General features: G+C 52.0%; 3 protein-coding genes across 3 annotated transcripts in view; all 3 read right to left on the bottom strand.

Annotated features, from left to right (window-relative positions):
* Positions 1 to 191, bottom strand: part of LOC103915355 (general transcription factor 3C polypeptide 5-like) — a 7,786-nt gene extending 7,595 nt beyond the window's left edge. The window contains exon 1 of the mRNA XM_009322169.1: positions 174 to 191. Within this exon, the coding sequence (XP_009320444.1) occupies positions 174 to 191 (18 nt within the window). The remainder of the gene's footprint in view (positions 1 to 173) is intronic.
* A 339-nt stretch (positions 192 to 530) lies between these two features.
* On the bottom strand, positions 531 to 6,934 carry CEL (carboxyl ester lipase). The gene is made up of 11 exons (XM_009322059.1): positions 6,719 to 6,934; positions 6,051 to 6,201; positions 5,490 to 5,612; positions 4,945 to 5,142; positions 4,714 to 4,844; positions 4,163 to 4,270; positions 3,817 to 3,934; positions 2,718 to 2,904; positions 1,958 to 2,161; positions 1,262 to 1,459; positions 531 to 758 (listed from the first exon to the last, which is right to left on the bottom strand). The coding sequence occupies exons 1-11, from the start codon at positions 6,782 to 6,784 to the stop codon at positions 548 to 550; spliced, it is 1,695 nt and encodes a 564-aa protein (XP_009320334.1). The 5' UTR covers positions 6,785 to 6,934; the 3' UTR covers positions 531 to 547.
* Positions 6,935 to 7,875: 941 nt separating this feature from the next.
* LOC103915356 (general transcription factor 3C polypeptide 5-like) lies at positions 7,876 to 9,790 on the bottom strand. The gene is given in 6 exon segments (XM_009322170.1): positions 7,876 to 8,074; positions 8,076 to 8,194; positions 8,500 to 8,524; positions 8,622 to 8,726; positions 9,398 to 9,593; positions 9,741 to 9,790. Coding segments are annotated over 6 exon segments (633 nt in total). The 3' UTR covers positions 7,876 to 7,936.
* Positions 9,791 to 11,712: the final 1,922 nt, after the last annotated feature.

Raw genomic sequence — 11,712 nt, forward strand, 5'->3', positions numbered from 1 at the left:
CCGTGCCCCCCCTTCCAGCCCGGGCTCGGAGCTGGAGCTCCCCGGCCCGGCCTGGCCTCTGCCAAGCAGGGCCTTGTGCCCGTAAACCAGTGTGGAATAACCTCCCCCTTGGGTTTATTCTCCCCTCTTCGAGTTTCTGAGCTGATTTCTGTGCACGTACGGCAACAGTTCACCAACTGGTTTGCGTGCATAAATTGCAACCGCAGTTATCTAAGAGCTGTTTCTTATTAGCCTGGACGTTGATGGTAACGCGGGGACGTCCAGAGGACCGGTCAGGATTGGGCCCCACGCAGGCAACGGGGGAAGAACAACCCCTGAGCCAAACGGCTGGCAGAGCAGGCCGAGCGGCGGCTCTCGGGAGTCGGCAGCTTCCCCGGGACGTTGCTGTGCTGTGGGTCAGGGGAGCCCAGGGACTGGAAGTCGCTTCCTACCTGACCTTAACGTTGGGGAGAAAATCCTGTCACAGCAAAGACAGAAAGAAGCCGGAATCGCTCAGTTACAAGCAAGCCTTTAATGAATCGGGCCTATCTTTAGAAGATGTTTTTTCTTAGTTCCACAGCAGGTCCTCGGTTAGGGAGATGTTGGCAACCTGCGGCAGACTCCGATAGACCGAGTTCCAGAAGTTCACGTACCGGCTTTTCAGATTCTGCTTCACGGAGTTCTGGTTTATCTTGTTGTTGATTTCCAGGTAGTTACTGGCCTCGTTGGTGTAGGGCGGCCAGGTAACGGGCACCTTGGAATACCCTTTGTTGGGATCGCTGGGGAAAAAGGAGACATAGAAGTTCAGTTTTATCAGGGCAGCCTGTGGATGCAGCAAGGTTTGCGGCGTTCGGCAGGGACCCCATGTGCTTAAGTGAGGCTTTAAGTGAGTGCAAAGAGAGAATTTGACATTGGGACAAGCAATAGCAATTCTGCCTGCTAGGAGCGACTTGCCGACCTGCAGTCTCTTCCCTTGGTCCCTGCTAGCATCGTCTCAGGCTGCAGACAGGGACTTAACTCCTGTCTGAACGCCAGAAAAAAACCTCATCATTAAGTTTAAGCAGAGGTCACAAGTTCTAAAAATGCTTCTGCTGTCCCCAGGTGTTCTCTGGATGAGGAGGACCCAAAGCAAACTCCCACCCCTGGGAGACATAGAGGCAGGCTCACAACTGAAGTACAGAGGACAGCCTGCTTTTGGGAATTGCTCCTGAAAAGTTTGTAGGCAAAAGCAGCAGGCTGAAGTGCTGCAGCAAGCCCCAAATGTGGAACCGGAATCGCTCACCCTGTCCTGGCAAAATTGGTCCAGTAAGCAATCATGGCGCTCGAGACAGTCCTGTGCTTGGGCAGGTAGCCCAGGGGGGTGGCAAAGGGTTTCCCAAACACGTACTGCAGGTCATCAGCGTGGTCTGCCCCTACCCAGCTTGGGTAGATGGGCATTCGGGATGGCTGGGAGAACAAGTAGCTGTATGTCTTGCCGTTCCTGGGGAAATAAAATAGACTTGCTAAGCAGCTGCGAGTGGAGAGCAGAGAAAGGGGTGGGGATTCATAACCACGCTCCAAATACCAGCAGAGCCAGAGATTCAGCCTTGGAAGATGCTCACATGCATCTAAGAGGTGCTCTCAGGAGAAAACATCCTCCTATCTGGTAATTTTTATCTCCCATTTCTGATTCTCACCCTAACCCTCATATCATCCAACTGCCATGTCTTGTGGCATCAAACATTGCCAGGATGAAGTCTGAAGTTTTTAAGAAGAACTTGTTTTAATGGGAATTTAAAACAAGTTTCTAGCATGACTCCCTTGCAGCATTAGAGGAATAGTGTTTGTACGAGCCACGTGTAAGTGTGTACTCAGTACCAAAAAGCCTGCCTCCTTCAAGTTCTGCCCTCCTAACGTGCTCCTCAGCCCCCTGTGCTGGAAACGCAGTGTTTCGGCCCCCTGGCAGGCTTTGGGCTCCTGCCAAGGCTGAGCTGCTCACCGGGCATTCCACAGGTGCAAATTCAGTGCCCACTGTGTGGGAATCAGGAAGATGTAGTCAGTAACCAGGTCCACCACTGTCTTCTTCATGACCTCCTGGTCCGGGCTGTTGCCCCACACTTGCGTGTAGAGATTGTATGTCGCGTTGGCTCCACGCTCGCCCCTGTCCACGGTAAGTCCTTTGACCAGATGATAGACTTCGTCCCTGAAAAGACAAGTAGTATCAGCTGATTACAGACCGGCACCCTCAAGTGGGGCAGGGCTCATGGAAATGGATCCCAGCTCCCGTTGACGTTCACATCCAACCCTGTGGTTAGCAACGGTTTGGTGGAGTAAAAGCCAGTGATTTCATTCCAGGTCGTAGATGGCAGGCATGTGCTTCCCAGCTTTCTCAGCAGAACAGCTTGGGGCCAAATTGGCCACAAGCTCCTTTTGTCCACAAAGAGGAGTCTTACAAAGCAGGCACCCAGCATGTCTGGCATGTACCTGCTCTGGACAGAGAGCATCAGGGCTGCCAAGCCTATCGCTGGTGCTGAGTTCAGGAGCACCTTAAAGGTGTATGGGGAGGCTTCCCCACTAGCTGGTTCCTGCTCTTGAAGGCTCTGGACTTGGCAACATACGTCCTAGGCACCCTGGCTTGGAGTGGCATCCTGTTTTGAAGGTAGCGCCCTGTCCACTCAGGTCTAAGTCCTTGGAGTTTGGGGGCTACATTAAAGATAAGGTTCCTCCCGTTAAGGGTTTTAAGAGCATCCTTCACTTACGCAGTGATTTTCACAAGTGGGCGGTTGATAGCAGGTAAATCAACGCCAGCAAAGATGTGTCCATCCATGTTATTGACCCCAGCAATGTAGTCAATGTCAGCAGCGTTGGCAAAGAGTTTCTCTGGCATGTCTGGGAGGAAGTCTCCATCGACGACAGGAGTGAGGGCGAGTGTGTGAACCACAGGAGCTGCAGCAGGAGACAAACCCAGAGTCTGTGAGGAGCTGAGAAAAGACAGAAGTGTGGCCTGGCATATCCCGTGACTTAAGGAACTGTAGAAAGAATAGGCTGAGGTGAATGAGAGCTTGGGCGGTGACATCAGCATGGGCAGGTTGTCACCCAGAAGCAGGGTGACCACAGGATCACATTCAGTAAACCTCATGCCTGTAGGTGGAGGAGAAGAGCAAGAGATCTGCCAGCCAAGTACCAGCAGGTATCATCAAAAATTCCTCCCCCCCCAACCCGGTCCCTTCCCAAAAAGGCCAGCCAAAGGTAGGGAAGAGCAGACTCCTCCCCATCCCATCTGGCTGTGCTCACTCATTGCCAGGACAGCCAGCTCCGGCCAGTGCAGCTGCACAGCGGTGGCTTGGCCACTCTCTGTCCTGAGCAAGGCTAAATACTGGGGCTATTTACTAGGAGCATGAGGAGAGCAGAGGGAGGAGAGTCTTCCTGGGAAACAAATCCCCACAGGCAGCAAAAGCAGAAGCGTTCCCTACCCGGTGTGAGAGTCCTACACTCCACCCAGCGACTCAAATGAAAATAGCAGGGTTGTGGTCAATTATTTTTTTTGTTTGTAAGCTGTGTTCTGGAATTGCTCTGGCTGCTTTCACAGAACAGAAAGCCCAAACAGCTGTTTCGGGGCCAAGGCAAGGCCCTTGGATAATTCCTCTGCCACCGCTGCCCATTGCACGATGAACAGCGTTCATTCAGCGCAAAGTGCACCTGCCTGCGGGAGGGCAACTGCGAGATCTGTCATTATTGTCCCCCTTCTGAAGGACACAAACACGGCTTCAACACTCCTGGCAATCGCCCCAGCGCCCCGTCAAAGGCGTGGTGAGCCCTGTGTGGGTGGGGGACCACAGCACGGTCCGGGGGACTTACAGGGCAGGTTGATCAGCTGCAGGTGGTAGGCCAGCGTCACAGCTTTGGGGTCGGAGATGCGCAGGCAGTTGGCCAAGGCAGTGGTGTTGTCTGTGGGGCAGCCCACTTTTTGTCCAAGCTGCGGGAGGAGAGAGAGAGAAACCTCCTAGCATTACCTTCCGAAGCCAGGCTTCATTACCGGCTTCATAGAGGCAGAGGAGTGGTTGGTTTTAATCTCAAAGCAGCTTGTTTCCAAAGCTCTGTGTTTGGCAGCATGGCTCCTGCCAAATCCCTTGCTCGTTATGCTCTTCTCTAGGGAATCCCTTTTTTGGTTTTTCCATTCCCTCGGGCAAGACTTGCACGTTACCTTTTTAGCCCAGGCGAGCGGGTTCTGCTGGATGGCCCAGCTGCAGAGACCGACGCCGCTCTGGCTGATGGCTCTCTTGAACAGGCCCTTGTTCTTTGGGGACAACATCTGCGGTGCAAAATAGAAACAAGGGGGGTTCAGGTACAAAATCCTGAAGAGACCATCGCCTGCCAGACCTGGCTGATCCCCTCACAGCTTGTGCAGCAGGCCCGGGGAAGCTGCCAGCTCTCGTGCTATTTAACAGTCTCAGCAGTTAAAGTTAAAAGGTGATATCGTGAGAAGAGGAGCAGAGTAGGGGGACATGGCAAGAAAATGCTATTTCACCAGAGGTCCTGAAAGCGAGGACATGTGCCTGCAGCAGTGGGGCTGATTAAACCGAAGAAGGAGGAGTGGCTACAAAGCGAAGAGGCTGAGCATTGCTGTCCCCGGGCAGAAGAGGATGTTAATCAGGTGGCACGTGTGGAGGAAAGTGGCAGAGTACCAAGGGGACCATCTCTCCCATTTACAGAGAAGAGAAGTGGCTCTGGTGGGGTCCGACAAGGAAAACACACCTGCAGGGAGACACTGGCACCACCGGCTGATTCCCCAAAGATGGTGATGTTTTCTGGGTCACCCCCAAAGGCCTTGATATTCCTCTTCACCCAGGCAATAGCCATGTGCTGGTCCTTCAGCCCATAGTTCCCTGAACAACAGAGAGCACCCACCATTGAGGAAGGGCACAGCAAAGCTGATAAGCTGGGGACCCGTGACAGGGTCCCCTGAAGAGGGAGCAGCTACGGTACCTGGCAAGTTTGCATCTCCGGTGCTCAGGAAGCCCAGGGGCCCCAGGCGGTAGTTGATGGTCACCACGATCACGTTGCCCCGCACGGCGATCTCCTCGCCGTCGTAGAGGTAGTTATTGAGGAAGTTGGCTCCCTGGCTCCCTCCCACAAGGAAGGCGCCGCCGTAGATCCAGATCATCACTGGCATGTTGGTAGAGACTGGCAGATGAGGAAGAAAAGCAGTGTGAGCCACAACATAGCCAGAAGGTGCTGCCCATCCATCCCCATACCCGCTCGCTGAGCATCGCTCCACCTGGGCATGAACAGACATGATGCTTTGCAATAGCCTATGGCCAAGAAAGTCCACGCTCTGTAGAAGAGGCTGAAACTCCCAACAGGCTGCAGCTGAGGGACACTGGCTAACATGGCTCCCACCTTTCCTTCTGAAAATCAGTGCTCCTGCAGTTGCCCGCTATGGGAACACAGCTGCTGAGAGATGCTCCAGAGCAATTTGTCCACAAAAAGCAACTGAGAATCTCCTCCCCAGGTCTCTGCCAAGCACATACCCTGTCTCTTCCCTTGAGGGATCCAGATGTTCAGATAGAGACAGTCCTCGCTCCCACGGACATCAGTTTGTGTAAGCGTCATCTGCATGCAGCGATTTTTGAATTTTTTTGCCTGCAATGTTCCTGAGAGGAGAGAGGGAAGACAGCAGGTCCTAGTTAGAGGCATCAACTCCACCCTTTGGTTGCAAACTGTCTGCCCATCCATCCTCTCCTCTGTGAGTCCAGTGCAGAGGCAGCAAACCCTCCCCAGCCACTGTGACCAGTCTGAGGGAGTGACAAAGTGGGACCCTTTCCTGTGTTAACTAGCTCTGGACAGCCGAGGCATGGGGAGGGGAGATAGAGGTGCCATGCTTCGGTTTCGTTACTTCATGTGGTTACTTGAGTTGCTTGGGAACACTTAGACACAGACTCTCATACTCACCATGAGGCTAAGAGCTTTTTCTTGGTGCTGCTTAGTAGGTGAAAGCAGGCAACAAAATCTTTGGCTTGTCAAGAATGGACTAAAGAGAGAGAAGCGAAAATAAAACCCCAAACCAAAGGCATTCAAAATCTCGATCTTACCATCCCAGCCAGGATGAGGTTGGGGGTCTTCCAGAGTCTTTGGAGGGGCAGCAAAGGGGATCCCTCTGAAGATGTCGATGTAGTCCCCAAAGAGTCCCAGTCTTTTACTCTCGCCTTCCACAAAACCGCCCTCGACGTGCACCACACCCAGCTGCATGTGGTACCATTGAGAAGAGAAAATCCATTGCACAGTGCTTCATGCCTCTGGCTTCCCACGTTGCCAGCACCCACACCTTGCCCTGCCCGGTCTCCCAGATGGACCCCCTCACAGCCCGCCTTCCCCAGCCATCCCTTTGGACCTTTGTGGAAAGCCCACAGGTAGCTGCCGCTGGAGATGTGCCCGTGCAGATGTCCTGCAGGCTGCCCTTTGGAGCAGACAGGCAGCAGCAATTCCCCTGCACTCCCAAAGATAAAACAGCAGAAGGTGAGGACCTTCAGCCTTAAGATGTAAACCAGGCCAGACCTGACACAGAACTGTGCAGGAACTTTCGGAAGAATGTTGGCGAGAGCTTTTGCCATGTTTAGGGCAGGAAAACATCCTGCCTTGGCCGTCACAGTCTGCAGGCCCTCTTTCATGGGCTCCAGACCAGACGTCGCAGGAGTTTGCTCATTCAGACAGGAACGGGCAAAATGTCTTGCAAAGCCATAAGAAGTGCATTTTTACTTACGGTTGCAGCCCGTGCTGCCCCGAGGTAGGAGCACAAGGCAAAGCACAGGATCTCCCAGTGAGCCATGGTGAGTGCACACCTGAGGAGCCATTCCCCAAATGGAGGCGTACGTATATATAGCTAGGAGTGCAGCTGCGTGTCAATGCCGTGACCCAGTCTTGGCTCTAAGGTAAACCAGGGGAGGCTCTACACATTTGTCCTTCAGTAGGCCGAGGCCAAACCATGGCTGAGGTAGACTGGCGTCACTGTGTGAGAGCCCTGCAGATGTTGCTTTTGTGGTCTAGAGGCCAAACCTAAGGAAGTATCTCCATCTAACAAAACTCCAGAGAACATGAAAAATGCTGAAGCCTTGAGAAGCCTCACACAAGCACAGGAGGCTGAAATCATATTAAACCATGCGTTAGAGCATATTATCGGCAACTAATGAGAAACCTTGCACTCGTAACACACTGGGGAATGCACAACACTCGGAAAATGCCAGCAGATCCTTAATTTCTGTGACTGGGTGGTAACAAGGCAGCCAGCAATGGCAGACTAATGAGTGGCCAGCCTCTGTGGACCTGAAGCTCTGCCCCATTGCCTGCTTCCTTCCGTCCTTGCTAACCACTGGGGAAGTCAAAACGGAATTGAGAAGTGCATCAGCTAGGGAGGACAACATACACTACGTCGCGCAGAAGGGAACTATTCACTGCCAGAAAGTGTGTTTTCCTGCTGGCTTTATTTCCGCAAGATCACCAGCGAGGCTCGATGCTGAAGTCACGGCACAGTATTTTCATTCCCCTTAGACAAGCAGAAGGGCAGCACCTGCCTTCGGGACTCCAGCAGCACTAGAGCGCTCCCCCAGCACCTCCCCAGGCACCTTTTCTGTTTTCCACGTGGCCACCAACCTGGCCAAGGTGCACTTCCCACACATGGAGAGATTTGGGAGCGCAGCTTCTCCTCTTTTTCTGGCGTATTACCAGCTGGTTTGGGTTCTGGGCTCTTTCCTGGGAGTTTGTTGAGCTTGCTTGAGGGCTTATTAGCCAGCAATTACGAAAATGTAGGCACTGGCTCCCAAATGGCCCGCCAGCAGGCAGAGCAGTCAGTGCAGACAGGTCATCGGCATCTTACTGCAAGTTCTGCTTCCCCACATCCTGGGCATGGTGGCTGGACCCTCAGCACTTGAGGAACAAGAGCAGAGACGATTCTGTCCAACGGCAGACAGACTGCTTGCCGAGTTCAAACGTAGTCCAGAATTTCTGTCTCCATTTCATTTTCACTCCCATCAGAAGGCTTGAAGTCCTCTTCCTCCTCCTCTTCGTCATCCTCATCCTCTCCAGACTCATATGCCAGCTGCTCTTTGCCATCTTCACTGCTTGTTTAACCAAAGAAAGCCCTTCTGCTGGCACCGCGTACCTGGCTTCTTGACAGTGATGGGCAGACTGTAGTTATACGTGCTGCGTTTTGCTTTCACAGGCATATCGTTAGGGGCATAACCTAGAGGTGAAAAAAGAAAACCAATAATGAACGGAGGGCAAGCACCCTGCAGAATATCCCTAGCTCAGTAACAGAAGCGCTGGACGGGTGTGGAAAGGGCAGGGCGGTCTTCGGGATATGCTGACTTCAGCAAGGTGGGGAGGGGAGAGCTGTCAGACCAACAAAACCCTTTAACCTGGAAAGAGGGGGAGATGTGATCTGATGGTAATGACTGGGTGCCAGCTCTGTCATGGACTTATTAGATGACGTCAGAAAGTCCTTTCCCTCAACTTGCCCTCTGCAAAATCAGAGCACGGGAACCCTACGTCCCAAGGTCTGAGACCTAGCGTCCTGCACAAGATGTACAGAACAAGGAATACCCAGGTGATGCTCCCTTGCTCTGCCTCCTAGCAGCCTCGGACAGGCACGAGGGCAGATATATAGTTACCATGTAATAGGCCAAATACAGCAAGAGAAGTTTCAGCTTGTCCGGGTGGACACTGATATTGGCTTTTACTGCATTCCGAGACCAGACAGGACGGACCTCAAAGAGCTAAAATAATACAGAAACAACCATGGAACTGAACACAGCGGTCTCAGTGGCGTCTACTGAGACTTGTTATATCAGTTGGACTTCGGATTTGGCCGTTGTTATCCTCAGAAAAACAGACAATGTCTGTCCAGCAGCCAGTCTACTCTCCAAAAGGGCTGGAGAGCTCTGCAGAAGGCAAAGTGCAAAGTTCATTTTCAGAACACGGGCAACTCTGAGGAAGACAATTTCAGAGCCCTGGGTGGCATTTCAGATATGTGCTGCTCACTCCCTTTCCTGACGTGACATTGTCATGCCTTGACAAATTTTTATGCCATCCATCATTTCAAGGGGAGCTGCAGCTGTTCAGGACACCAAATATTCTTGTATCCCTGGCAGAATATGCCAGTACAGCCCTTCTCATTTGATAGATTAGAGAACAGAAAAAGCAAATGCATGTTTTGCTAAGGGCACAAAGGACAGCTGATATCAAACTGGAGTGGAAACCAAAAGCCTGGATTTGGGTTCCTGGCCTAACTACACAGGCCCATATCTCACTCGTTAACAAGGTTAAACAGGAAATACAATCACAAAACCTTCAGAGAAGCCAGCAGTACTTACAACGACAACAATTTTTGGCGAGGTCTGCATGCCACAGTATAGTGCTCAGCCCAGCTCAGGAGTAAGGCACGTACCTTTCTCAGCTCTTCCTCCACCTTTTTGTCCACAGGATTGGTGCACACTTTCTTCCAGGTCTGTACAGCAGCATCCAGGGGTTTAGTTGGGATTTCCTCATCATCAAAGTTCACAAAGATAGCGTTGTGCGGGCGACGGGCCCTGCTGAGGCCAATCAGGTTCTCACCAGACACCTGGGGATTGTTGTATCCCTCCCTAAGAAAGAGGGAAAGGATCGGGTTTGATTTCTGCCTGTGGCACACACGGACTCGGAGCTTTCACGGGAACATGCGAAAATGGAAGTTTGCGCTCCAGATTCCGGGAGAGAAGGGACTCAGCCATGTGAGCAATGGGTTGGTTTACCTTGGGGCCCACCTCCCTAGGGATTTTGGAATCACATATCGCGACACCATTGAGGAAAGAAATTTTGAATGGAAAAAACCCTGCAAAGCTACGTCCAGTTGCACAGTGACAGAGGTCCCCTGTACCGTCTGGCAGAAAACCCTCAGGCAGTTGGCTGCTGATTTGTATGAAATGTATTTGCAGCAGAAAAGGCTTCACCCTCTGCATTTGCTCTACTGTAATTACTGCAGCTCAGTAGGGTACAGGGACAAGGCAAGATGGAAATGCAGTTAAGATAATTTTTTGTTTTTTAAGCGCCGATGAAGGACTACAGTGAGAAAACGAAAGATGTTTCTCGTGGGAGATCTCGCAGATTGTTCTTCTGGCAAAACCAGCCGGGGGCCAGGAGGGAACAGGTCCGGCGAGTGCGGTCACAGGAACATATGGCATCGACTCCGGCACAGTCCCCCCTCGGCTCCAGCCCACTGGAAGCAGGCAGAAAGCCAGGCTCACTGCACCCCACACTGCGCGTAGCGTGCTGGGGGAGGCAGTCATCTTCACCAGACCACCAGCTCCCCTCACCTGGCAAGTCCGCAAGCGGACTTTTGCCGAGGTTTCTGCTGTCCAGGCAGTTTTTCAAGCGTGCCTGCCTCTGTTGTGCCAAATCAAGAGAGATAAAACAGAACAAGGCAGCAGCTTAAACAGGTGAAGGCCTCCATCCCATCTCCGCCCTATGCAACCAACCTCCCCCCGTCCCTGAGCTCCCCCTTTCCGTGGGTACCCTGTGCACAGCAGCCGGGGCGTGCGGGACAGCTCCAGCACAGCTGAGGCCCCACTCCCCCCACCACCATGGAGTCCTTGAGTCAGGGTTGGTGGCATGTGTGCGTGTTTGTGTGTTAGTGTTACAGCCGCTGCTGTTCCTCCTGCTCGTCCCAGCAGGGTGGGCAACGGGTGTGTTCATTCCATGAGAGCTCCAGGATGGGGCAGAAGCAGAACCACCAGCCCCAAGTACACGCTAGTCATGAGCCAGCCTCCCTCCCCAAAGCGATAAGCCTGGCTTAGAAATTGTGATTAAAAAAAAATATATATATATATTCGCCGTTTTCAGCCTGTAGGGTGCAGTAGTACCCCGTTTTCAGCGTGAAAACTGTAATTCCCTTGGCTCTGGCACTCTAGCTCTAAGATCACACCTGATTATTGTTAGACTTGAGAGGAAACCCCCAAACGTGTGAGAGCAGGTGGCAGCACTGCACAGGGAAATGCTTTAAAAGGAGACCACCATGGTGTTATTCACACATGGTTTAGGTGGCATTAACTCCCTGGGTGAGCTTGAGAGGAGGTCCTCCAGCTTGTGCTGTGGTTGCTTCTTCCTTTGTCTTTCCTAGGGAAGAGCGAGTAGGCACTGTAAGTACGTACAGCAAAACCCTGCTCCCTCTGAGAGCCTTTGGAGACAGGGCAAGGAGGTTTTGTGAGCTGTAAGTTGTTGGCGAGATGAATACGTAAACATTCACTGTACAAACCCATAGCAAGGTAAGTCAGTCCTGCTTAGCTGTGCTTTAGTGTCAAAACATTGATCTCTGTGCTGGTTAGTGAGGTAAATCAGGAAGAGTGTAAAAGCAGTAAGAGACCAAAATAGGAGCTTCAGTTTATCCATCCACAATATGCGTACACACAGTTCCCAAGCTCCTCTTCTTTTTGTGCTTATTCTTTGTGTTGCATTTAATCTAGCGGAAGGCTGTCTGTATCTCTGTCTCACAGATGTCAGAGGACCCACTGGGCTGAGAGATTCCGCAAACTCAACATGAGCTCTCCGTAAATTGCAAACATTCTTATTTTCATCAGGATTTCATGGTATTCTTGGAAGACTGGGCTCTGACTGGAGTGTCTGTGCTGAATGCCATTAGGGGAAATACTGCATCTCCCAGCTAAGGTCTGGCTGAAGTTTCTTCTTTACTTTCTATTCTATAGACTGTATACCATGAGCTGTTAACCT

This window comes from Pygoscelis adeliae, unplaced genomic scaffold (genome assembly GCF_000699105.1).
Source record: "Pygoscelis adeliae isolate BGI_AS28 unplaced genomic scaffold, ASM69910v1 Scaffold114, whole genome shotgun sequence".
NCBI lineage: Eukaryota > Metazoa > Chordata > Aves > Sphenisciformes > Spheniscidae > Pygoscelis > Pygoscelis adeliae.

Bases quoted from the DNA above. Each gene is read 5' to 3' on its own strand.
- CEL (XM_009322059.1), bottom strand. From the start codon at position 6,784: ATGGCTCACTGGGAGATCCTGTGCTTTGCCTTGTGCTCCTACCTCGGG. The intron at 5,143-5,489 runs GTATGTGCTTGG...CTCATCTGCCAG, and splicing joins CCCTCAAGGGAAGAGACAGG to TCTCTACCAACATGCCAGTG. The intron at 1,460-1,957 runs GTGAGCAGCTCA...TTATTTCCCCAG, and splicing joins TTGCACCTGTGGAATGCCCG to GAACGGCAAGACATACAGCT.